This window comes from Vulpes lagopus, chromosome 5, assembly GCF_018345385.1.
Source record: "Vulpes lagopus strain Blue_001 chromosome 5, ASM1834538v1, whole genome shotgun sequence".
Taxonomy (NCBI): domain Eukaryota; kingdom Metazoa; phylum Chordata; class Mammalia; order Carnivora; family Canidae; genus Vulpes; species Vulpes lagopus.
In genome coordinates, this window is record NC_054828.1 from 24747342 (window position 1) to 24771776 (window position 24435).

Below are 24435 nucleotides of genomic sequence, written 5' to 3' on the forward strand. Positions count from 1 at the left end.
GTTCTCTGTTGTGCCAAGTATTCAGGAGATTTCCACAACAGCATAAAACAATGATATGTTTCCTTTTTTATTTTTTTGTTTTGTTTTCAAAATATATTTGTAAAAGAAATTTTGTTTGTGTTAATAAGTAATGAATTTATTTTTATTCTTAAATGATCAATAAATTTTTAAAAAAATATGTTATTTATTTATTCATGAGAGACACAGAGAGAGGCAGAGACATAGGCAGAGGGAGAAGCAGGCTCCCTGCGGGGAACCCAATGCCGGACTCAATCCCATGACCCCAGGATCATGACCTGAGCCAAAGGCAGACTCTCAACCACCAAGTCATCCAGTGCCCAATAAAATTTTATCTTTAAATTTGTTTTAGTTTCTAATAATTTCTTTTTTTTATGATGTATTTTTTTAATTTTTTTTATTTTTTATTTATGATAGTCACAGAGACAGAGAGAGAGAGAGAGGCAGAGACACAGGCAGAGGGAGAAGCAGGCTCCATGCACCGGGAGCCCGATGTGGGATTTGATCTCAGGTCTCCAGGATCGCACCCTGGGCCAAAGGCAGGAGCCAAACCACTGCACCACCCAGGGATCCCCAGTTTCTAATAATTTCTAATCAATAAAGTTCACCACATAAACAAATCTCTTTAAAGTTCTCAATAATTTTTCAGAGAACAAAGGGGTTCTTAGCCCACAAATCTGAGAATCTCTGTTCTACCTAAAGCTTTTTCAACCTTACAGAGACCCCTGTGTACTTCATGGAAGGGTCTTCCCAGGAACAAGGACGAAGGGCAGATCAAGAAGTCAGAAGGGAGAATCACCTCCAACACCACCTGCTTCATCTGTTGCCCAGAATTTGAAATGATAACTCACAGGTCACCAGTCCCTATAAGCTTCACCCACAAGGAAGGAACTGAGTGTTAACTCATCACTGAGATCTCAACTGCTCTTTTAGGTGGTACAAGTCCCATCCTGAATTTCTTAGAAGGTTTGAAAAATTGCCAGTGCTGCTTCCAATCTACTTCACCGTAATGTTCCTCTGCATCTGGCCCATGCCTAATAATTGATTGTTTATGGAAAAAAAAAATTGATTGTTTATGGAAAAAAAAAATTGATTGTTTATGGGACACCTGGGTGACTTCTGCCTTGGGCTCAGGTAGTGATCCCAGGTCCTGGGATCGAGTTCCACGTCGGGCTCCCTATGGGGAGCCTACTTCTCCCTCTGCCTATGTCTCTGCCTCTCTCTGTGTGTCTCTCATGAATAAATAAATAACATCTTTAAAAAGAATAATTGATCATTTATGAAGGAAGGAAATGTGTTAACTATCAGGCTCCTATGACATGTCTGACAGTAAGTTAGATGCTTTAACAGGACATAATGCTTATGCTCACCACACTATGAACATTGTCACTGTCCCCTTGTTTTCTAGACAGAAACAGGAAGCTTAAGGAACTTGCCTAAGATTATCCAGTGAGTGGAATAACCCAACAGGGACTCAATCCACTCTCCAAAGCTGATGGTCTTTGCCATTCACACTATGACCTTTCACTGCCCTGCCATTTGTCACTCTTGTGGTATCATTGCTTATAAAGTAAAAAAATCCTAAAATATTCTCCCTCTACAACTAGAGGAAGAACAGCTTAGTGGTTACAAGTGTAGACAATGGAGCTGGACTGCCATAGCTTGGATCCCAACTCAATAATGTATTAGCTTTGTGGTGCTGAGCAAGTCACTAAACTTCTCTGTTTCCTTGATGGTAAAATAATATTACTAATAGTACCTGCTTTACTGGGTTATTGTGAGGACTGAATAAGTTAATATATAAAGAACATTTAAATATTGTCTAATATATAGTCAATTGTAGAGATGATCATTATTTCCCATACATTAGTTAAATTTGGGTAACTTACTCAGGATCTTTGAACCTGTGAAATGGGTATAAAATATCTGCCCAGGGACATCTGGTGGCTCAGCAATTGAGCGTCTGCCTTTGGCTAAGGGCATGATCCTGGAGTTCCTGGATCGAGTCCTACATCAGGCTCCCCCATGGGGAGCCTGCTCTCCCCTCTGCCTATGTCTCTGCCTCTCTCTGTGTGTCTTTCATGAATAAATTAATAAAGTCTTTTTTAAAAAAAAATAAATGAAATAAAATAAAATACCTGCTCAGTTACACCAAAGAGTTATTGAGAAAATCACAGAATCACAGATAATGAATGTGCCTGATAGTATTTTAACTGAATAACATGCAAATATTACAGAAGCTTTATTTGGCATAAATTCCTAATGTGATGTCATTTTTGAATAGGGAGTTTTCTGGTAAAGAGTACATTAGTATTTCTGGTTAAAAGAGTAGGTACTTATCACCACAGCTGATAAATTCCTCATTCCAAAAACACTAACCTAACTTTGAAAAACACTAATCTAACTGAAAAGTCAGATATTTCTGCACAAACACTCAAGTCTAGAGTTACCAAGTGTGAAATGTAGAAGAACTTGGTCCCTGTGTGATAGGATGATGAATTCTGTCAATATCGTGAGGAACTATCAGACACTGAAATCTAAGCAGTCCTCAAAGATAATGAGGCACTTAAAACAAACAGAAGGTCAGTTTGCAACCAGAAATTTCTCAACATTCCTTACGTAAACTCAGAAATTCAATTATTGCCATGCCAAAGTTGTTCTGTTTCTCTTCATTTTTCATTGTTAAAAAGTTCTACCAAAACTTGAATCATTTCCTGTCTTGACAACCGCAATATCTTTTTCCTCTTCTTTCTACACTACTAAACTCCAAATCACTGTTGCCAAAGAAATTCTTCACCTCATTGCCAAAGAGGTAGCCCAAGCTCTTGGACGTTACATGCATATGTGCACACACATGAGGATACACATACATCCGTATCCTATCTGAAGTCCCTACCGGTGCTTCAGAGCACATACCATCTTATTTGTGATCTTGTTTCTTAACCATCTATGTGTCTTAGCAATGTCAGCACCATGACGGTAGGGTTTGAGTCTGTTTTGTCCACTGTTGTACTACCATTGCCTAGAAGAAAGCCTAAAGTGTAGTAGGTGCATTTTCAATTATTTACTGAATGAATGAATGAGTCACTTAATGCTGCAGGCTCTTGTATGCTTGATTTCAGTATTTTTCATCCCTCTCATTTAACAATATTTTATCTTCATTGCCCTAACTCTTCCACAAGTTATAGTTCTCTCAACCATCTTTGTATTGTCTCACCAGGCACTAGCCATGAATATGCAGGTAGTTAGCATGAAGACAACTTATCCGTCCTGGATCCTTCTAAGGATAGGTGGGACTCAGCCAATGGGACTTCACATTATGGAGACCTGGAGCAAAGTGTTTCTCACTTTTGATGAAATCAGGGTGTCTGAACATGGGAATGAGCACAGTAGAGAAGGCTGAAGTCCAAATCATCAATCAACCATCTCCTGAGCTACTGCACTAGGGAAGGACCCAGAAAAGGGATTTCCATAGGAACTTAGACCACCATTCCAATTCAGGGCTTGCATGCGGAATAATAAGTGGGCTGGAAAGAGAACTGATGTTAAAACCCTCCCCCTTTGGGCAGCCCAGGTGGCTCAGCGGTTTAGTGCCACCTTCAGCCCTGGGCGGAATCCTGGAGACCTGGGATCGAGACCCACGTCGGGCTCCCTGCATGGAGCCTGCTTCTCCCTCTGCCTGTGTCTCTGCCTCTCTCTCTCTCTATGTCTATCATGAATAAATAAATAAATAAATAAATAAATAAATAAATAAATAAATAATAAATTTTTTTTAAAAACCCTCCTCCTTCAAAACTAGATATGGGAAAAGGGCCTCATGAATCAGATGGAGAGATGGCTGAGTCAGGGGGCTCCATACCTGGCTGTGCACCAGTGTCTCATGGGCATTCTAGAGCCATACTTCCTGAGCAGAATCTCACCACAGATAGTGCCTGGAAATCTGTATGACTAAGGATCTACCAACTGCTCCCTAGATCAACACCTATTAACCAACAATTCCCCCAAGGGCTTTTCCAACCTGAGATTATGAGATAATGGGTCTTTGAAGGGGTGGAGCATGCCCTAGGGGAGTTTTAAATCTAGGTGGAAGTACTTAGGGTTATCTGTTTGGAAGGATACTTTAGTGGACAGAAGGTGGGGGATACAGAGGGTTCTGTAACACCCAGGACAGCACCATATAACAGAACATCCTCCATCCTACAAAACTTTCAAATATCCCACCAGAATGTGGGTAAAGTTTGAGTCTGGCGCCTAACTCTGTTTTTCACAGAAACAGAGTAATTTTTGGTGCCATTTTAATATGTATTGAATTTTCCAGAGATGCAGCTACCACAAAAATCAAGGGGAGCTAGAACTTTATTTTTTTCTGGAACTTGAAAAAAGATGTTTCACCACTGGGAAAATCTCATGATGGAAGGCAATGCATCTAACAATAGGTGAATCTCTGGGGACAGTTTCCACAGACACGTTCCAGCTGCATTTGCAGCTGCCACATTACAGACATCTCTGTCTCACTGCAGGCATCTGACAGGTCCTTTGTGCCTTCCACTTCAGTCACAGCCATGTATGACACATCCAATTGAATCTGGAATAACTGTGATGTTTCTCCTTCACATTACAATTAGGGTGATCTAGTTAAAAAATTTTTTAAAGATTTTATTTATTTATTTATTTATTTATTTATTTGGGAGGGCTACAGGGGAGGCAGAGGGAGTGTCAGAAGGAGATTGAGAAAGAATCTCAAACAGATCCAAGCTGCGCTGGACATGGGGCTCAATCCCATGACCCCAAGATCATGACCTGAGCCAAAATCAAGATTTGGATGCTTAACCGACTGAACCACCCAGCCACCCCTGCTCCCCATAGTTGAATTTGTGTTATCACGTGTAGATAGGATATGTTATCAGTGAATTTTATTGTAGGATAGTAAAGAGGAATTCTAAAATATTTTTTAAGAAAAAGAGCATTAAGTCCGTTGAAGTCAAGAACTACTGATCAAAACCACCTAATTCATCCCTCAAATCAAAGCTACTGGCTGGAGATGACATCACTACTATCTTTGACTTGTCCTTGGTGTCTCCTTGCTCACCCTTGACTTCATCCCAGTTGGTGGCCTATTCAATGACAAGTCTTCTAGGAAAACCACTTCAAATTCCAAGTTTTGCAGAATCCAAAGCGTCACAAAAGAGGTCTTTTTTTTCATGGGCAGCCTCTCACCCCCACCCCCTGATAGATCCTCTCAGCTTTCCTTGTGAGCCCTATATTGAAATATTATACCCAAGACCATGAGAAAGTTTTGACCCAACCAGGTTGGCTGAATTTTCTGAGCCATAAATGCCACAGGGAGGCTGAAAGTTCTTAAGATTTTGTGATTTGCCTTTTTAAACATCTCCCTTATTCTCATTTCTCACCTACATGCCACCAGGCAGATTCTAGCTGCTAAATGTGACTTAATTCTGAACTCACTTTTGTGACTGCCCCCAACTCCCTTTGCTTTCAATCCAAGAAACAATAATGTTACTGAGACTTATGACCAAGGAAGGATAAAACATTGTGCCAAACTGAATCTCAGCTCAGAATTATTCCCTTATGCAGAGACAATGAAGTTGCAAGGGTAAATCTTCTACTGTGGTTTTCCTATCAAGTTTCTCTTCAGGGAGAACACAACACTTGCTAAGTGATCAGTAGGTTCTAGATAGTTGGGGAGTAGCTGGGAAAGAGCCTCCAGGAGATCCTCCCAGCCTCAGCCTCGAGAGCTATGAGGGTGGCCACTCTGCCATCTCCTGCATCACCCTTGTCAAACCTTTCCCTGCTCAATAGTGGGGGTAGCATCTGAGACTGAGACAACCTCGCTCAAAAAGCTCCCCTCTCTCCCCCTCCCCCTTGCCATCCTCTCCCCCAATTTCTCTCCCACTATAGTTTCTTCCAAGTTCCCTTCCTTGCTCTCTATCAACTAAGAACGATACACATAAAACACTCCACTCATATTTCTATATTTTCTTAGAATTCTATTAGTGTACATTATCTTAAACCGTAACATTTTATTGTTGCATATATGTAAAGTATATGTGGAAAGCACATATGTGAAGTATTTCTCCTGGCCCTTTAATTTACCATTCATTGTGGTAAATGTGCCTTTGATGTACTCAGATTTGCTTTCAGCATGGAATTCTGGGAATACTTCATTCCAAAGAAGCTAAATGTACTTATGAGAAAACTCAGCTTGCTTCTCAAAGTGGGGTTCATAATGCTTTTCTCAACAACACAAAGAACACAACTTGAAATGTAACAAGAGTAGCATGGCATTGGTATACCTGTGGTTAAATGTCTTTGACCTATGAAACTTGACATTATATTATATTATCCTTTGAATCAACACACCTTGGATTGGGACGCAATGCCACCTTAAGAAAATAGACTAAATATACTTGCATACTTAACTCAAGGCTATATTCAGTCTTTCTGTACTTATGTAGATGCCTTTAAGTTGGTATCTACTCAGGGTATAGCATACCCTTGTTTCTCAGGAAAGTAAACCAACTTCTCTGACCCCACCTCCAGCCCATAGGTGTGGGCCTAGGGAAATACTCTCGTCCATGGATGCTTGGGTCGAGAGTATTCACTAAACTCTCTCCCAAGACTTTTGTATCAAGCCTGAAATACACAGAGCTAATTTCTATATGTCGCGGATGGAGTCAAAACAAAGGTTTTATTCTCCTTCAGACTCCTTTGGGAGATGCAAAGTGGACACCCTCCAAATGAACCAGAGAAGCAAAGAAATTCAGTTTTGAGAAAGAAAAGCGAGCAGTGGAGACAAAAAAAATGAGAAGGGACTCATTCAGATGCTGGGAGACAAACCCCTCAGGTTGGTTCAGCCCTTCTAGGAGTCAGACTGCTTCCTTGCCCCTAGGTTCCCAGAGGCACTTGTGAATGTTGACTAAATTTCTTCCTTTCTGCTTGAGCAAGTTTAACTCATTGAAACATGCCAATGGCTCTTGCCGCTGCCAGCTCCTATTGCTTGTAATCAACATCTAGCTGACATTCTTATCAGATTTTTTTTTCCTTAGAGTCAGTGGTTTTTGCAAGATTTGGCTCTTCTCTATTTCATGCCCACTTGTTCATTATCGTGTGTGTGTCTGTATCTAGATATATATATATATATCTAGATATAGAGATAGATAGATGATAGATAGATAGATAGATAGATAGATAATAGATAGATATTCTTGATACTTTGCGAAGAGTTTACCATGCCAGAGTACTGATTTTGATGAAAAACTTCCAGGAAGTAGCAGCTTTGGCCCTTTTACAAAGTCTTAATAAGTGAGAATAACCCTTGAAACTCAAGTGCTCGGAACAGAGTAAATGTTTTTGCCCAGCAGTGCCCTCTACTCACAAAGGCTATTTCCGAGAAGCCCATATTACACATCCCTGAGAGGCCAAACAGACTTGGACACACATTAAACACGCAATAAGCCTCCTCAAGTGCCCAAGTCACAAAGTGAGACTCACCTACACAAATAAATAAGCAAGGAACATACCAGAGGAAAGTTAGATGGAGATTCAAAGACAGCTTTTTGAGTACAAAAGTAACTGAAGAGAAATGTTGGTGGCTGTTTAACGGTCTGAGAAAGAAGTAATGAACAGTAACTTACGCAACCACTTTATTTTGTGATGTGAACAAGACAGTTAAGCAAGAAACAACCATGCATGGGGATGCCATAAACAGCATTAACCCACAGATAAGAGAGGCCAAGATGCCTCCATCTCTACTCTTTCCAGATGTGCTACATCAGCTTCAGTGGCCCTTCTATCAAGACCTTGCCAGGATGGCGAAAACACAGATAAAATGTTTATTGTGGTAATTGGCATGGTAGGTTTTTTGTGTTGCTACTTTTGGTTCCCCAAAGATAAATTGAGAAGGTGCTACGATTTCAAGTGTAGAGTTGGGATGTCTTCCCCATTCAAATTGGACATGTGGTTTGATGAGATATGGGACATTACTGCCCAATATTTAAAACCACAATGTTAAAACTAATATTTACAATTTACAATATTTACTATGTCATGTATCTAAGATTCATAAGGAAATAAGCATTGTTTTTTTTTAAAGTGGTTTTTTCCCCTTCCCTATTTACCACTAGATTCTTTCAAACTGGGTCAAACACTTATTGCAATGGGATAACAAATTAACATGAGAGCAATAAGAAGAAGAACTAGGAAAGTACAGATGTGAAAATTTTATCTAGAAAAATGTAGTCTGTGTAGTCATTGAAACAGGATAGTATGGGCATAAAAACAAACAGATGGAACAGAATGGAAAACCCAGAAATGGACCCATAACACTATGGTCAACTAATCTTTGACAGAGTAGGAAGGAATATCCAATGGAAAAAAAGACAGCCTCTTCAACAAATGGTGTTGGGAAAACTGGACAGCCACCTGCAGAAGAATGATACTGGACCATTTCCTTACATCATACACAAAAATAGACTCAAAATAGATGAAAAACCTAAATATGAGCCAGGAAACCTACAAAATCCTAGAGGAGAACACAGGCCACAACCTCTTTGATCTCAGTATAGCACCTTCTTACTAGACATGCCTCTGGAGGTAAGAGAAACAAAAGCAAAAATGCATGTTGGGACTTCATCAAAATAAAAAGCTTTGCACAGGAAAGTAAATAGTTGACAAAACCTTTGCAGTCTGCAGAATGGGAGAAGATATTTGCAAATGACATATCTGATAAAGAGTTAGTATCCAAAATACATATAAAAGCTTATAAAACTCAACACCCAAAAAACAAATAATCCAGTTAAAAAATGGGAAGAAAACATGAACAGGCATTTTTTCAAAGATATACAGATGGCCAAAAGACACATGAAAAGATGCTCAACATCACTCATCATCAGAGAAATACAGATCAGAACCACAATGAGATAGAACCTTCACCTATGAGAAAATTAACAAGACAGGAAACAACAGATTTTGGTGAGGATGCAGAGAAAGGGGAATCCTCTTACGCTGTTGATGGGAATGCAAGCTGGTATAGCCACTCTGTAAAAGGGTATGGAGGTTCCTCAAAAAGTTAAAGATGGAACTACCCTAGGATCCAGCAATTGCACTACTAGATATTTACCCAAAGGGTACAAAAGTACAGTTGTGAAGGGGCACATGTACCCTGATGTTTATAGCAGCATTATCAACAATAGCCAAACTACAGAAAGAGTCCAAATGTCTAGTGACTGATGAATGGATAAAGAAGATGTGGTCTATACACTCGATGGAATACTACTTGGCCATCAAAAGGAATGAAATCTTGCCATTTGCAACAATGTGGATGGAGCTAGAGAGTATTATGCAAAGCACAGTAAGTCATAGAAAAACAAATACATGATTCTACTCATATGTGGAATTTAAGAAACAAAATAGGCGAACATATGGGAAAGAAAAAAGAGAAAGAAAATGAAGGAAACATAAGAGACTCAACTATAGAGAACAAACTGAGGGTTGATGGAGGGAGGTGGGCAAGGGGTGGGCTAAATGGATGATGGGTATTAAGGAGGATACTTGTTATGATGAGCACTGGGTGTTATAGGTAAATGATGAATCACTAAATTCTGCTCCTGAAACCAATATTACACCAAATGTTAATTATCTCGAATTTAAATAAAAATTTGAAACAAACAAGAAAAAAAAAATGTAGCCTGGTCATAAACACTTTAGGATCAAGTATGTAAAGTCAACTCTCATGATTTCCTGATTTCCCCCATTTCTTCCAGTGGGAGAAAGGGAGAAAAAAGCAAACTCAAGAGGTTTTTGGGACAATGACCATCCCTATTTTATTTTTATTATTATTTTTTTTTTGTATCCACCAAAGTGTCTCATACAGTGCAAAGCACTCATGAAACACTGTTTGACATCTTACAGTCAGACAAAGTGGTCTCAGCTCCAGGTAGGGTGATGTCTACTCCTCGTTGAGGCTGAATCACGAGCAGCACTTACAAACTTTATTATAAATAAAAATCCCAAAATACACCGAAGAGAATTCAGATGCAAAAAATTAATCCAGAAACATCATTTGCAGAAGTGTGCTGGCCATTTATTCCAAAATCTAGTTTACCTTTATACTTTATTTTTGCATTTTGAAAAGAAGAAGAAAAACAGCAATTGCCATATTTATTTTTTTAACAGTCAATGTGGCCCACATTGTTAAGTAAATACCATGCTAACCATCAAATCTCTTAATGATCATACCAAATTTTTTTTCACTGCCAAGGAATTAAATATTAAATATTTAATTTTAATGGTTGGTGTAGAAGTTTGGATTGATATTTCCACAAATGACAAAGAGCTTAAAGTTTATCCCTTCAAGAACAAGGTGTAATGTGATAGAATTCTAATATCAACATTTTATGGAAAGAATATTCTTGGTTATGTCTTTACAAATTGTGGTTTACTTTTTCAAAGTTGGAGCAAATCACAGAAAATAGTCTACCCGAGTCACCTTCACAGGTCATATGCCCCTGTTCTTTCTCCCATCCATTAAACAATGTTAGTTTTTCCCAGGAGCAATACACTCCAAAGAATCTCAAGGGAGGGGCACCCGGGGGGCTCAGTGGTTGACAGTCTGCCTTTGGCCCAGGTTGTGATCCCGGGGTCCTGGGATAGAGCCCCAACAACGGGCTCCCCGCAGGGAGTCTGCTTCTCCCTCTGCCTGTGTCTCTGCCTCTCTCTGTGTCACTCAAGAATAAATAAATAAAATCTTTAAAAAAAAATAAAGAATCTCAAGGAAAATATACTTAACCTTTTTACGTTCAGAGCTTCACTGTTACTACTTTAGACAAGATTGGGGGCAGGGGGAGTTTCTTAAATTTCTTCCTCAGGAGGACTGGAGAAGAACAAAGGGAGCATTAGAAGTCAGAGAAAAGAAGGTTAAGAAGTCTGAACTATCTGACTGCAATACACCCACCTTGTCAATGCTAAACTGGCCCATGTGACCTACGTGGGTTTCTTTTCACCTCGTCAAAATGGATGGTTAGAGCAAAATACATGTTTCTTCCAAACAATCCATGTTAGCTGAGTATGTAATACTATGCAAGCCCCTACTTGCCCTTTTGCTTCAACATTGGCAGTCAAATCCTGCCATGCAGGGTCCCCCCACTGCCTCTGGGAAGAAGCCAGAGCACTCCATTTGGGGTCACAGACCCACCTTGATCTCCCCTGACTACCTTCTTGCACACATTTGCCTCCTTGCCAGCTTCCCCAGGGGCTACCTCTTTCCCTCCACAGAGAATGTCACCCTTCCTTCTCCAGCTCACACCCTCCTCCCCACCCTTCCCAACCCTTCCCAATACTGTGCATTCCTTCCAGAAGGCCTTCTAGGGTTTCCCCACTCCTTCGACCAGGGGAAACAGGTGACTCTCACCTCCTCTGCTGAGCCTTGGTTTCACCTCTCCCTCTCTAATGGCACTGGCAACCATCACCTTCATTTGGCATGAGTTCTTTACTCCCCTGACACTCAAATACTTAAAGATAGGCTCTTTCTCTGACTAACTCTAGCTTGAACTGAGTAGCTGTTTACATCTTTGCCAAAGAAATGACAGTAGCTGCATTTACACGAATGCCCACCATGCCTTAGAAGATTCAAACTACACTCACAGGACAGAGGGAACCTTTGATAGCTTCTGGGGACAAGGTTTTCTGGGAAATGGACCTAAATTCCCCCCCCCCCACAGGCAGGATTTGGCAATCTCCCTGGACAGCCTTGTTCAAGCCAGCTTTTTGTTTACTCAGGTCATTTACTGAATTTATGGCTGTCTACTTCCCAGGTCAGTGGTTCTCAAACCACATTACACTGGCTGCATGGTATGACCATCTGGTGAGTTTTTTTAAATCCCTATGCTGAGACCCAGCCCTATCATATCAGATCCTCTAATGGTGGGGCCCAGGCATCAGTATTTTCTTAAGCTCCCCAGGTGATCCCAACTCACAGCCAGGATTCACGATCGCATGCCTAGATCATAGAAGGTGATCCTATTTAGCAGATGTTCATTCTATTTGTACAAAACTATGTAGTTCACTCACACAGCAAAACCCATTTTCTATGGGGACCCAGCAGACTGCGGCCAGCCAAAGGAAGAGAGTTCAGCCTCAGGGACTTACATACAACAGGTTTCCCTAAAACAATAATTTATAATTTGGACATCAGATCCAGACCAAAGGAAGTACCTGTCTCCACCACCCCAGCGCCCAGCATTTTTCACTTTCCTGTGAACATAGTTCCTGTACACTTGTCAGTCACATTATCTTACCAATGCTCTTAAAACTTTGAATGCAGAAGAAGTTTAGAACTCTGATCTTGCAGTTACATAAATCTCAGAATTTGAGGTTAATAATACTCGAGCTTGGTGAGTGATGTTGGGTGTAATTTCCCACATTATTAACAATAGCAAAAATATAACCTCCCTTTCTCCTTGTGAGTCAGCTCAGTTACCCACTGTGTTAATCTAGAGAAATACTCGTTGAGGGAAATTTATTCAAAAGAGGTAGTCATGGCAAGTTCACATGAGTTTTTTTTTAAATTATATCACCACTGATTATAATCAAGTATTTTCCTTCCAGGAAGGAAATCTATGAATCTTTGCATTCCCAGCTTCATTCTATCTATGTATATGTATATCAATATAGCATTGTGTAAGTTTAAGGCGTACCAGGTGTTGATCTGATACATTTACGTATTGCAAAATGATTACCACCACAGCCAGAAGTAATACCTAACCACCAGACCATGAGTGAACACCTCCAACCCAACACATAATTACCACTTCTTTTTGTGGTGAGAATGGTGAGAACATTTAAGATCCACTCTCTTAACAAGTTTCAAGTATGTAAATACAATATGTTAGCCGTAATCGCCATGCTGTACCTTAGATTCCCCAAAATTGTTCATCTCATAACTGGAAGTTTTTATCCTTTGATCAAAATCTCTCCACTTCCCTTGCATTTCCCCTGAGCCCCTGGTAACACGACTCTACTCTGTTGCTCTGAGTTCAGCGTTTTTACACTTCACATAGTAGTGATATTATACAGTATTTGTCTTTGTCTTGCTTATTTCTCCTAGCCTAATGCCCTAAAGCTTCATATGTTGTTGCATATGGCAGGATTTCCTTCTTTCTCATGGCTGAGTAATATCCCGTTGCACATATATATCACATCTTCTTTATCCATTCACCTGTTGATGAATACGTGGGTTGTGTCCATACATTAGCTATTGTGAATAATGCTGCAATAAACATGGCAGTGCAGATTATCTCCTTAGGATCCTGTTTCTTTTTCCTTTGGATATACACCAAGGGGTTGCTGGATCATTTGGTAGTTCTACTTTTAATTTTTTTGAGGAACCTCCATCCTATTTTCAATAGTAACTATACCAATTTACATTCCCACCAACAGTGTACAGGCTTCCTTTTTCTCTACAATCTTGGCAACACCTGTTATCAGTTACCTTTTTGATATACAGATTATTCTTTAATGGACAGATAATACTATTCATGAAACCAGGTTTCTCCCACCTACTCCAGGCAGGATCTGTTCAATCATGCCAGAGGAATAGCTATAGCCATTGTTAATGTGTACCTTAACAGTTAATGTGTACCTTATTAATATATATATATTTCACTCGTATTCATTTTAGTTTAAATATTATCTACTGACCATTTCAAAGAGTAGAAAATAACCCTTGCACATAATATTCTTTTTAAAAACTACCTTATAGGGCCACCTGGGTGGCTCAGTGGTTGAGCCTCTGCCTTCAGCTCAGGTTGTGATCCCGGGATCCTGGGATCAAGTCCCACATCGGGGTCCCTGAGGGGAGCCTGCTTCTTCCTCTGCCTGTCTCTGCCTCTCTGTATATCTCTCATGAATAAATAAATAAAATATTTTTTAAAAAAACTAGCTTACAGATAGCATGTGCCAATTTGGATGATAAATTCCCATTGGAGGTAGAAGGAAGGAGCCTTAACTGCATGCTTCATGTGAACCATCTCTGAAAAATGTCAACGCTCATAAAACATGACAATTTCAACTACATCTGAAAAAGAATGATGCCATAAATTAGTGTTTCCTTCTATCAAGTTCTCCTATCATTTCAGCACAATGAAATACAAAGTAGTTTGGGAATCCAACGATGCATGTTCATAGCCTGATTCTGTTAATCATCCACTACTATCTTGAGAAACCACCTACTGTCCCCGAGTCTCTGTCTCCCTTGGTCCAAATCTGTGTAAGGGACACAGGTAATGAACCCAGAAATCATGGGGAGGAGACAGTTTGGGGCGGGGCGGCGGGGTGCTGCGCGATGATACTTCCAGGATAGAGCAGCTGCTAGTCAACCTATAGCAAGGAGATCAAGAGGCCACTAAATGAAGTTGCAGATTATAAAAGATCTAAGAAAAGTTGCCCCAGAATTTCCAGTCAAGTTCTACCCTCTCAGTAACTCCGGGAATAGAATTAGGGAAGCCACATCAGTTTGGGGGGCGCCTGCTCATGGCTTTGGAATGTCTTGGTTTTGTGGTCCATGCTGGAATACGCTGTTGGCAAAAATGACTGAGTGACTACAGTCATCAAAAGCACTGCTTACCTCAGCCAAGAAAGGACTCATTGTCAAGAAGTTCAGCATCTTTAGAAACAACACAGGATAATTTATAAGCACATTCACGACCAGTAATTTCCTCTCAAACTATAAAAAGAGGCAGACATCCACAAAAGATACAAACATGCGATTCCTTGGTTCTAGAGCAATGTCATTCATTCACTCATTAATTCATTCCAGGAATGGCTGAAGGCTTCAGACATCAAACTTGCTAAAATATTTTCTGAAATTTTAGTCTTTAAAGCAAACCATGCCATTGTTATGGGCCGACTGAACAGAGATGTAAGAAAACCAAAAGCCTCAAAATCTAGGAAGTCTAAAATATTTATTTCAATCATGATTAGCACAGACACATTTCAAAATTTACAAATATGTTTCTGGACTTTTTTTTGGTAAATATTCCTTTTTGTTGTCATTTTTACCCAACATTCTCACTTAACAATCACCTATCCTACATTGCTTTCAATTGGACAATTCTCCCTGGGTTAAACACCTAGAATTCACCTAAGGACTCCCCTTCATGTCAGAAGCAAACCCTGCCCTCTTTTCCCTGGACTAAGAGGAGAAGCTTCTTGAGCTTAAGAAACAGACCTCATAGCCTTTCTGCTTCCTACCTACATGTTCCTATGTCCACAGAAACTTGTACCTCTTAGTCCCTCTTTAGGGCCAGAAGCTTCTGGAACCTTCATCCCAGATGCTATACACACACACACACACACACACACACACACACACACATATTAATCCCCACCCTGCTCTGGCCACAAATGACCAGTTGTGCCATGAAGATGGATCTGAGTGTCCACCTAACCATCAACACTTTCTCTTGGTTCCCTGTGTTTCTTCACAAGATAGAAGCACCTGTCAGCTTCAGGCCTTACCATCAGGAACCCGAGGCTGTGGTCCATCCACATCCCTTCTGCAGAGAACCTCCCAGCTCTGCAGACTCATAAGCAAAGCAGCTCCATAAGAATGGAACCAGAGGGACCAGAATGAAAGAGGATACAGAGTAGAGAGAAACTCTCTCCCCAGGGACTTCCTCAAATAATAAAACTTAGGAATTTATTCTATTCTGTAGCACAGAAAGTCACGGCCTCAGGGCTTAGGAGACAGTCCCACTCTGCCCCATGCCCACTCAGTGGTCCTGAGGAAAGCTCTCGATTCTTCACCTCTAAAGTTAGAATAACCCTACTTGCACCTCCAGAGAAGGATGTAGAAGCTCCAGTCCCCGACGGGCTCCCGAGCACCAAGCAGACCCTCACGCATACAAGTGGCCCGCACTGCATGACCAGAGTTCTCATCTGTAACTCACAAGTGGCAGAGTCCTTTGGCTGTTTCTTTCCTGCCTTCCTTTCGGTGTTGACATTTGATTCGGTCTCAAAACTAGACTGTAAGCTGCTGCTCATTTTCTGAATCCTCCTCTTTTTCCCTCCTACCTCCTCTTCCTCTTCCAATCTCAGGGGCACCGAGAACAGGGCTTAGCCCAGACTGGACACACAATCATGATTCATCAAAAGGATCAGTTAATTTTGTAAGATGAAAAAAATGAAGGAGAAAGATCTTTGTAAGAGTTTTATCTCTGGAAGAGGTAGAATGTGTTTCTGTGGAATGTTTCCACGGCCATGTTTAGGCTAAGCTTTTGTCACTTGTCACACACACACAGAATTCAGGGCTGGGCAAGAGAGCAAAATGTCCTGGGTACCAGTCCTCTACCAGATGTCACCCATGTCACTATCTCTTGTGGCAAATACAATGACTTCTCCGTGTGACATCCATCATCCAGGTGAGCATTTATGGTCAACAGGGAAAGACTTTACAAATCTGTCACCATCTTTCTAGCCCATGACTGAAGACTACCTGAAATTCATAATAAAATCCAATCTCCTGATGGTGACCCCAAATGCCCACAGTGATCTGCTCTCATCCCTGTCTCCAAACTCATCTACAATCCCCCTCGATACAGTTGGCCGGCTCTGTACATATCTTCTTCTGGGCTCTACACTGCTGTTCCCTCTGCCCTCTACCTTTGTGCCTCAGACTCAACTCTCCCCTACCAGAGCTCCCACCACCAGGTTAAGGCAGATCTTGGCTCATCAGTCACCAGCGTAGCACCAGCCTATTTCTTTCATGGTGCTAATTGCTATGGGTGTAATACCTGCTGCTGCCCAGCTGTTTTGTGTGGCCCTTGCTGGCAGCAGCCAGATCACCCTCACCCACTATGGCATCCCACAGCTAGACATCCAGCAAGCCCTCAGAAAACAATCATTGAGTAAACCAGAAGTTATGATCGCAATTTTTAAACTAATCTCAGTGCCACTACAGACCTATTAGAATGGCCAAAATCCAGAACACTGACAAGATCAAATGCTGGCAAGGATATGGAGCAACAGGAACTCTCATTCATCACTGGTGGGATTGTGACATGGCACAGGCTTTAGTAGACACTTAGGCAGTTTCTTATAAAACTAAAAATAGACTTACCACACAATCTAGAAACTGTGCCCCTCGGTATTTATATAAAAGAGTTGAAAATGTATACAAGAACCTAAACATAGCTATTTGTAGGAGCTTTATTCATAATTGCCCAAAATTGGAAGCAACCAACATATTATGGAGTTAGATGCATGAATAAACTGTGGTACATCCAGACAGTGGAATATTATTCATCACTAAAAAGAAATGAACCATCAAGCCATGAAAAGACATGGAGGAAACCTAAATGCATACTACTAAGTAAAAGATGCCAGTCTGAAAAGACTATACATTGCTTGATTCCAACTATATGACACTCTGGATAAGTCAGTAAAAATATCAGTAGTTTCCAGGGGTTGTCAAGTGGGAGTAGGGAGAAAGAATAAGTAGAGCACAGAGGACATTTAGGACAGGAAAACACTCTGTATGATGCCATAATGATAGATGCATGTCATTATATACTTGTCTAAACTCATATAATGCATAATACCAAGAGAACCTTATTATCAACCATGGACTTGGGTGATAATGATGTGACAATGTTGGTTCATCAATTAAAACTAATGTGCCACTCCAGAATAGGGGAACATTTGATAATGGGGGAAAGAACAAATATAGGAAATCTCTATACCTTCCCCTCGATTCTGCTGTGAACCTAAAACTGCTGTCAAAAAATAAAGTCTAAATAAAGAAACCTGCATCATGAAATAAGATATGAGAATTTTTTTTAAAAAAATGAGTTAACCTCTTTAACCAAAAGACCATGAAAGTTCAATAAAAAACCAGTTGGCCAGCATGCCATGTTGACAAGTACATGGGGAAACATTTTCTCAAACATTCCCAGAAGTATTATTTAGTACAACCGGGTAGGAGGTAAATGGGCAGTTTTGAAATACATATCAAAATCACAAATGCACATGGTCTGTGACCTACAATTCCACTTCTAGGAATTTACCCAATAAATATGCTTGTTTGCACTTCTGCAAAATGACACAGGCAAGGCTGTTATTCATTGCAACACTGGTTGTAATAGCAAAAAAAATGCAAACAACTTAAAAGTCCACTGTAAGGTGAAAAATGCACCTCGTTAGATGCAGATATGGAACATGGCACAGGAGAGTGTATACCATTGGTGTGTGTGATGGCTAATTTTATGTGTCCATTTGACTGAGCCCAGATAGCTGGTTAAAGACTATGTTTAGATGTGTCTGTGAAGGTATTTCTGGAAGAGACTGGCCTGCAAACTGAGTAAAGTGGATGGCTCACTCCAGCGTGGGTGGGCATCATCCAATCCCTTGGAGGTTGAACTAGAACAAAGAGGCAGAGAAAGGTTGAATTCACTCTGCATGACTACTTGAGCTGAGACATCTATTTTCTCTCCTTGTTCCTGGTTCTCATGCCTTCAGACCTGAACTAGAATCTACACCTTTGGTTCTACAGCTCTTGGGCCTTGAAACTATGCCACCTGCTTTCCTGGGTCTACAGCTTATAGACAACAGATGCTGGGACTTCTCAGCCTCCATAACCACATAAGCCAATACTTTATCATCTTTTTTCTCCCTCTCTTTATTTATATATATATATATATATCTTTCTCGGTCTCTCAAAATATGCCAATGATATGCCCAATTGTATATATAAAACCTATAGGAGATTGATGTACCTATTTCCTGTTGGTCTTATTTCTCTGGAGAACCCTGACTAATACAGCATGGAAAAGGTAGAAATAACTATTAACAATTACTTAGCTACTTGTTGATGAGAGAGAGGGAAAGCGGTATCTGAGAAAAAGGAAAGAGGAAGGACTTTACTGAATAGGCTTTTAAACTGTGTGTTATCTACTCAAAAGTACACAAACTATATGTTATTTGTGGAAAATAAAATTGTTTAAGCAGTCACCCAGCATGGGGCTTGAACTCACGACTGTGAGACCAAGACCTCTACTGAGATCAAGAGTCAAATGCTTAACCAACTGAGCCACCCAACACTCCTTGTTTAAATTCCAAAATCTTCCTGAAGAGTTTAACAGCAAATTGTGTAAAATACAATTTTAAATTATATTCCTATACCCATATTACAACTGGAACAACTAAACAAAGAGAAAATAGGTAAGTTGCCTAAGAGAAAACAGAACTGAGTCTCCTCTCCCAAGCTAGCACTTGCCTTACTCAGTCCCAGACTCCTTGGAGATATTCTTTAGACATTCTTGATGCAGAATTGGGGGCTCATTGGTTAGAACATTTAAGGAAAATGTCCCCACATATTAAACACTCAACATGTCTAGGATGAGGTGATAAATTGGATAATCCTGCCAGGAAATGTCAGCTTGAAAATCAACTTCAAGTACCATTTCACAATGGCCCACACAAATTCAGAGACCAAGGCAGAGACCCCACCTCCCCACAATACCCAAGTGAAGGGATGAATTGGTTGAGTTTCTAGGCCCAGCACCTCCAAATGGAGAACTGGACTCCGCACCTTTGGATGAAGAACCAAGAACATCAGCACTCAGTTGTCCAGGCCAGTGCAGCACATAGGCTAGGAAGTTTAATAGACTTGGTATAGATTGATGGGCATTCCCTTATCATTAACTCATCACCTCTGGGCCACTTACTGAGTTCAGAGTCTTAGTTGGTTTGGTCCTTGAGCAGGTAAAATGGTACCAATCTTGTAAAACTGTGAACAGATTAGACATAATGATATAAGAACCCAGATCAGCATAAGTTCCTTAGTGGGAACTCAATAAATTGTGACTTATATACCTGAGTGAACAGCACAAACACCATCAGTGGTCCCAAACCTATGTGCCATTGTCTCTAGAATTCAGTAAACCCCACTTTCACCAACCTGTGGACTCTAAGTAAGATTGTGTTGTGAATCCCAGCTGTGCACTGCCTACTGGTGTGACTTTGGCCAAATCACTTGTACTTCAGCTTCTTAATCTGCAAAATAAAATCATAATAATGACTGCCTCATACATGAGGCACTTAGAACCAGATCTCACATGTAGTCAAGTACTCTTTAAGTATTGTCCATTGGTATTTTTTATTCAGTACCAAGTTCAAACCATTGCAAAGCATCACTTTGGTTCTGATTTTAACAGCCTAGCACTGAGCTGTTAAGAGTGAAACTCTGTACCCCCCCACCCCCGTAAAGCTTTTCATACTCACCAACTCCATGAGACTTACACTTACAAGTCTATGATCTCCATTTTCCTGATTCTACCCTTGGCTTGTATTCATTTGCTTAATATCCATTAAGAGCTTTAAAGTGTCACTCAATAAAAATGGAAAACAACCCAAATGAAATTAAACAAAATAATCAATTTGCGCCAGAAAATCTCCATTTTCAAAATCTTCTATGATTTTTTTTGAGATGATTCTTTCCCTGCAGAGTTAGGTAAAAATGCTCCTAGCTCCCTTTTGTTGGCTCATTCAAGAAACAGTCATTGAGCCCCCACAAGGTATCAGATCCCAGACCAGGCCCTACAGAAAGAAACACACATAAAACAAGTCCTGCCTTTGAGAAGGGGAACTGAAGAAAGCAAGTGGTCAATCACAATGCAATATAAGAAAAATGGTGCGCTGTCCTGCATGCAAGTGAGATAAGTAAGCAACAAAATAGAAACCATCTTCAACCTATTGTATGTCCATGCGCAGCTAGAACATACCAAACGCTAGCACTAAATCCAAGACTTAAGCAGTATGTTGCAACATGCACACACATTTTCACACACACACACTTTCTAAGTCTAGAATTAGAACACCTTGTCAAAATTTCAGCATGCAGTTCTCCAAAACTACATACTTTATAAGGTGACAATATAAACTTCATAATGACAACAATCGTAATTGTACCATTTTGTATTTTTCACTTTTTTTCTTTTCAAAGAACTTTCGTCTGTCTCATCTCTGTTCTCCATATAATTGTGCAGTGGGATGAAAAGTCAACCCTTATCTTTAAATTTTATAGACAAAAAGGAAATAAAATCATAAAGACTGAGTTTTGCCCTGGGTTGTTCAAATGGTAGAAAATCAGAGCAAAAGCATCTGATTCCCCACATTTTCAGCAGCCCTGCTGAGCGACATCAAATGAGGTCAAAGTCCCCAGAAATTAGGTTGGCATAAGTTACTGTAAGAAATGATTGCTTTGATGTGAGTAACCGAAAAGACAAGAAGCCAAAAGGTTTTACAAAGGGTTTCCTTAGCAGATCAAGACAACAAAGTAGCCGTAGCCAGTTATCAGATTAGCACATTTATTTTAAAAATGACAAAACACAGTGTTGGTGAAAGTGTGGGGAAATGGTGTTCATACAGTGCTGGAGGGAGTATAAATTTATAGCACTTTGTTAGATTAATTTAGTAGCAGGGATCAAAAGCTTCAAAAATCCTCAGGTGCTTTGATGCCACAGTTTTCCCTCTGGGACTCTAGTCCAAGGAAATAATCAAGAAGGGACGCAAAGCTTTTATTATAAGTACATCGGTTTTGTAATGTTGATAATGAAAAAGGAAACAATCCAATATCTACCAACATGACTTAATAAATTCTCTGTATAATGTGATCAAACAATTTTTGTAGGAAGAAATTCATTAGTGTGGTGAGATGCTCCAATATATTGTCAAAAGGGAAAAGCCAGCACGTACAGCTCAATATGGTTTGTTGTTGTTGTTGTTGTTTTTAATGTAAATGTACTCGGAGAAAAACATACTCACCAAAATGTTGACAGCATTAATCCCACAGTGATAGGTTTTATTTTTCATCTTATTGACTGATCCATAGTCCTTTATTTTATTTCTAACCATGAGCACGTGCAATTCATGTCAGCTTTGCAAGGTAGATTTTAGGAGTGAATCTCGGCCTCTGCTAGACCATGCCGGGCAAGGTTTTCCCCTAAGTAAGCAAACAGGCATGTGCCCAGAAGGGATTGTGGGATAGAAGATTGATACCCCCATGCTGACTTTGAGAAGGGCCACACATATCTCCTTAAATTCATCACCAATGAATGGATGAAGAAGATGTGGTCTATGTATACAATGGAATATTCCTCAGCCATTAGAAATGACAAATACCCACCATTTGCTTCGACATGGATGGAACTGGAGGGTATTATGCTGAGTGAAATAAGTCAGTCAGAGAAGGACAAACATTATATGGTCTCATTCATTTGGGGAATATAAAAAATAGTGAAAGGGAATGAAGGGGAAAGGAGAAAAAATAAAAATAAGTGGGAAATATCAGAAAGGGAGACAGAACATGAGAGACTCCTGGGAAACGAACTAGGGGTGGTGGAAGGGGAGGTGGGCGGGGGATGGGGGTGACTGGGTGACGAACACTGAGGTGGGCACTTGACGAGACGAGCACTGGGTGTTACTCTATATGTTGGCAAATCAGACACCAATAAAAAATAAATTTAAAAAATAAAATAAAATAAAATAAAATAAATTCATCACCAGAATTAGGAAGATTAAATTCATCTCCAAAAGTGCTCCCTGCTCCTTCTAGGCAACATTATTTTCTTCCTTTCCCCAGCAGATCCACATGCTTCCAAAAAGCACACACCCTCCCTTGGCCTCCAGCACACCACGGTGGTCTCCTGCTGCCCGTGGGTGGGTAGCAGGATTCCCAAACCAGCTGCACCATCTGAAGCATCCTTCCTCTACCTGGCTCCCCACGCCCTCCTCACCACAGCGTCAACTAGCATTTTGCAGAAGAGCAAGGAGTTGTCAGATGAATTGAACTGAATTGAACAGTAAACCTCATTTTGCTCTCCTTTTTGTGTTCTCATTTCCTGTCTTTAACCTTCCAGATCCTTTCCATTTTCTTATTATGCTTTCCCATAACAACGCTACCGATGGGATTAGGAAGTCAAGCATGTCCAATAAAGAAATACGGGACAATGTTTATGATCTCCTCAGAGAGTTTTTCCTTACAGCTCAGGGTGTAACGTTTGTAAAGCCTTGGAAAGTAACGCTTGTGCTTTTAAGATGACAGTTTAAGCCGTATTGGAGGAAGCGTGTCCGAGCACTGCTACTACAACGCATTGTAACTTTAACTGCAGCCAATGACACCCACGGTTAATAGTCACGCAATGCCTTGGGTCAAACATCGGGCCCGATTGTGCCCCTCTAAGACTGACAAAGCTTGATGGAAAGTGATAAAATAAGTCTTCGTTCTAAGATCAGCAACAATATTTTTAAAAGATTCTTATCTACAATACCCTCCCCTTGAACCTCACGATTTACCAAAAGTCACGCAACTATTTATGGCTTATAAGTAGTACACGGCTATAAAATATATTTCCCATATCTTTCATCGTTAATCTTCCATAGAGTAAAACATGCATCATCACAGCTGATCTTTTAATATAACTCACAGACACATCTTAAGGCTAAATATGCCTACAGAGCCGCATAACGCCAAGAAATACTTAAAATCCTTTTTTCCACAAAGCAGCATAACATTATCAGTTTTTATCAAATTCCATTTGTCTCTCCAAAATACTTCATCCATGTAGAAGTAAACAAAAAAGAGAACGAGGGAAAATTACAGGAACAAAAACCAGAAGTGCAATTAATCATCTTACCATCTCCTTTCTTCGTCGTGGGGACATTTGGGGATGGCTGGCCTCGCGGGAGGCGATGACTCTGAGGGTAAGCCCGCAGCCTTTCTTCCCCCAAATAAGTCAGCTGAGTGGATGTTGGTTCTTAAAAACAAAAGTGCATTCTGAAGTCAGCCCTGGATAGACTTGCTAATTCCTCTTTTCTTTTCCCAAAGAGCTTTGGGTCTGGTCCGTGCAGCAGGAGAGTGTCCCTCACATCTTGTCAACCGACCCAGTTTTACTGAGGCTGAAAGAAGGAGACAGTGAGTGACGTCTGTGTCAGAGCCTATGGGGGCTTTAATCCTCAGCAGTGACACATATGGGGAGCTATGAACAGGAAACTCAGCGCTGGGCAGCCAGCCAGAATCATTCCGAAAACGTGCCAAACTCTTACGAAACACCAACACGCTTTACCGCACACTTGCACCAAATGCTTCACAAGCCTGGGTCTCTATCCCCATGTGACCTCGTGTTAGCCCTCGACAGGGCTTGCCAGCATGTCCAGCCTGGCAGAGGTCCCCATCCGACGAGTCAAGGCCGCCCCCTCGGGTGCCAACCTCCAGGTCCTTCTTGTAACAACAGCCACAGACCCGAGCCTGGAGGACCCTTCGCTTCTTTCCATCTTCCAGCCCTGGGCCTCGGGGGGTGCGCCCGGCCCCCTGCCCCGCACCCTGGGAACCCCGCCCGGCTCTCT

The 24435-nt window shown here is 40.7% G+C and overlaps 1 protein-coding gene across 4 annotated transcripts in view; it reads right to left on the bottom strand.

Moving 5' to 3' along the window:
- Positions 1-24057, bottom strand: part of IL1R1 (interleukin 1 receptor type 1) — a 72340-nt gene extending 48283 nt beyond the window's left edge. Inside the window, exons 1-3 of one of the 4 annotated variants that reach the window (XM_041753977.1) lie at positions 23727-24057; positions 19991-20085; positions 19758-19819 (exon numbers count right to left, since the gene is read on the bottom strand). Coding sequence is in view for 2 of the 4 variants with exons in the window: in XM_041753975.1 (XP_041609909.1) it covers positions 23727-23753 (27 nt within the window). In the remaining 2 variants the exon portion in view is untranslated. Of the gene's footprint in view, positions 1-19621; positions 19646-19757; positions 19820-19990; positions 20086-23726 lie in introns of those variants that run through there. The other 3 variants (XM_041753978.1, XM_041753975.1, XM_041753976.1) reach the window with 3 other exon arrangements.
- Between the last annotated feature and the right edge of the window lie 378 nt (positions 24058-24435).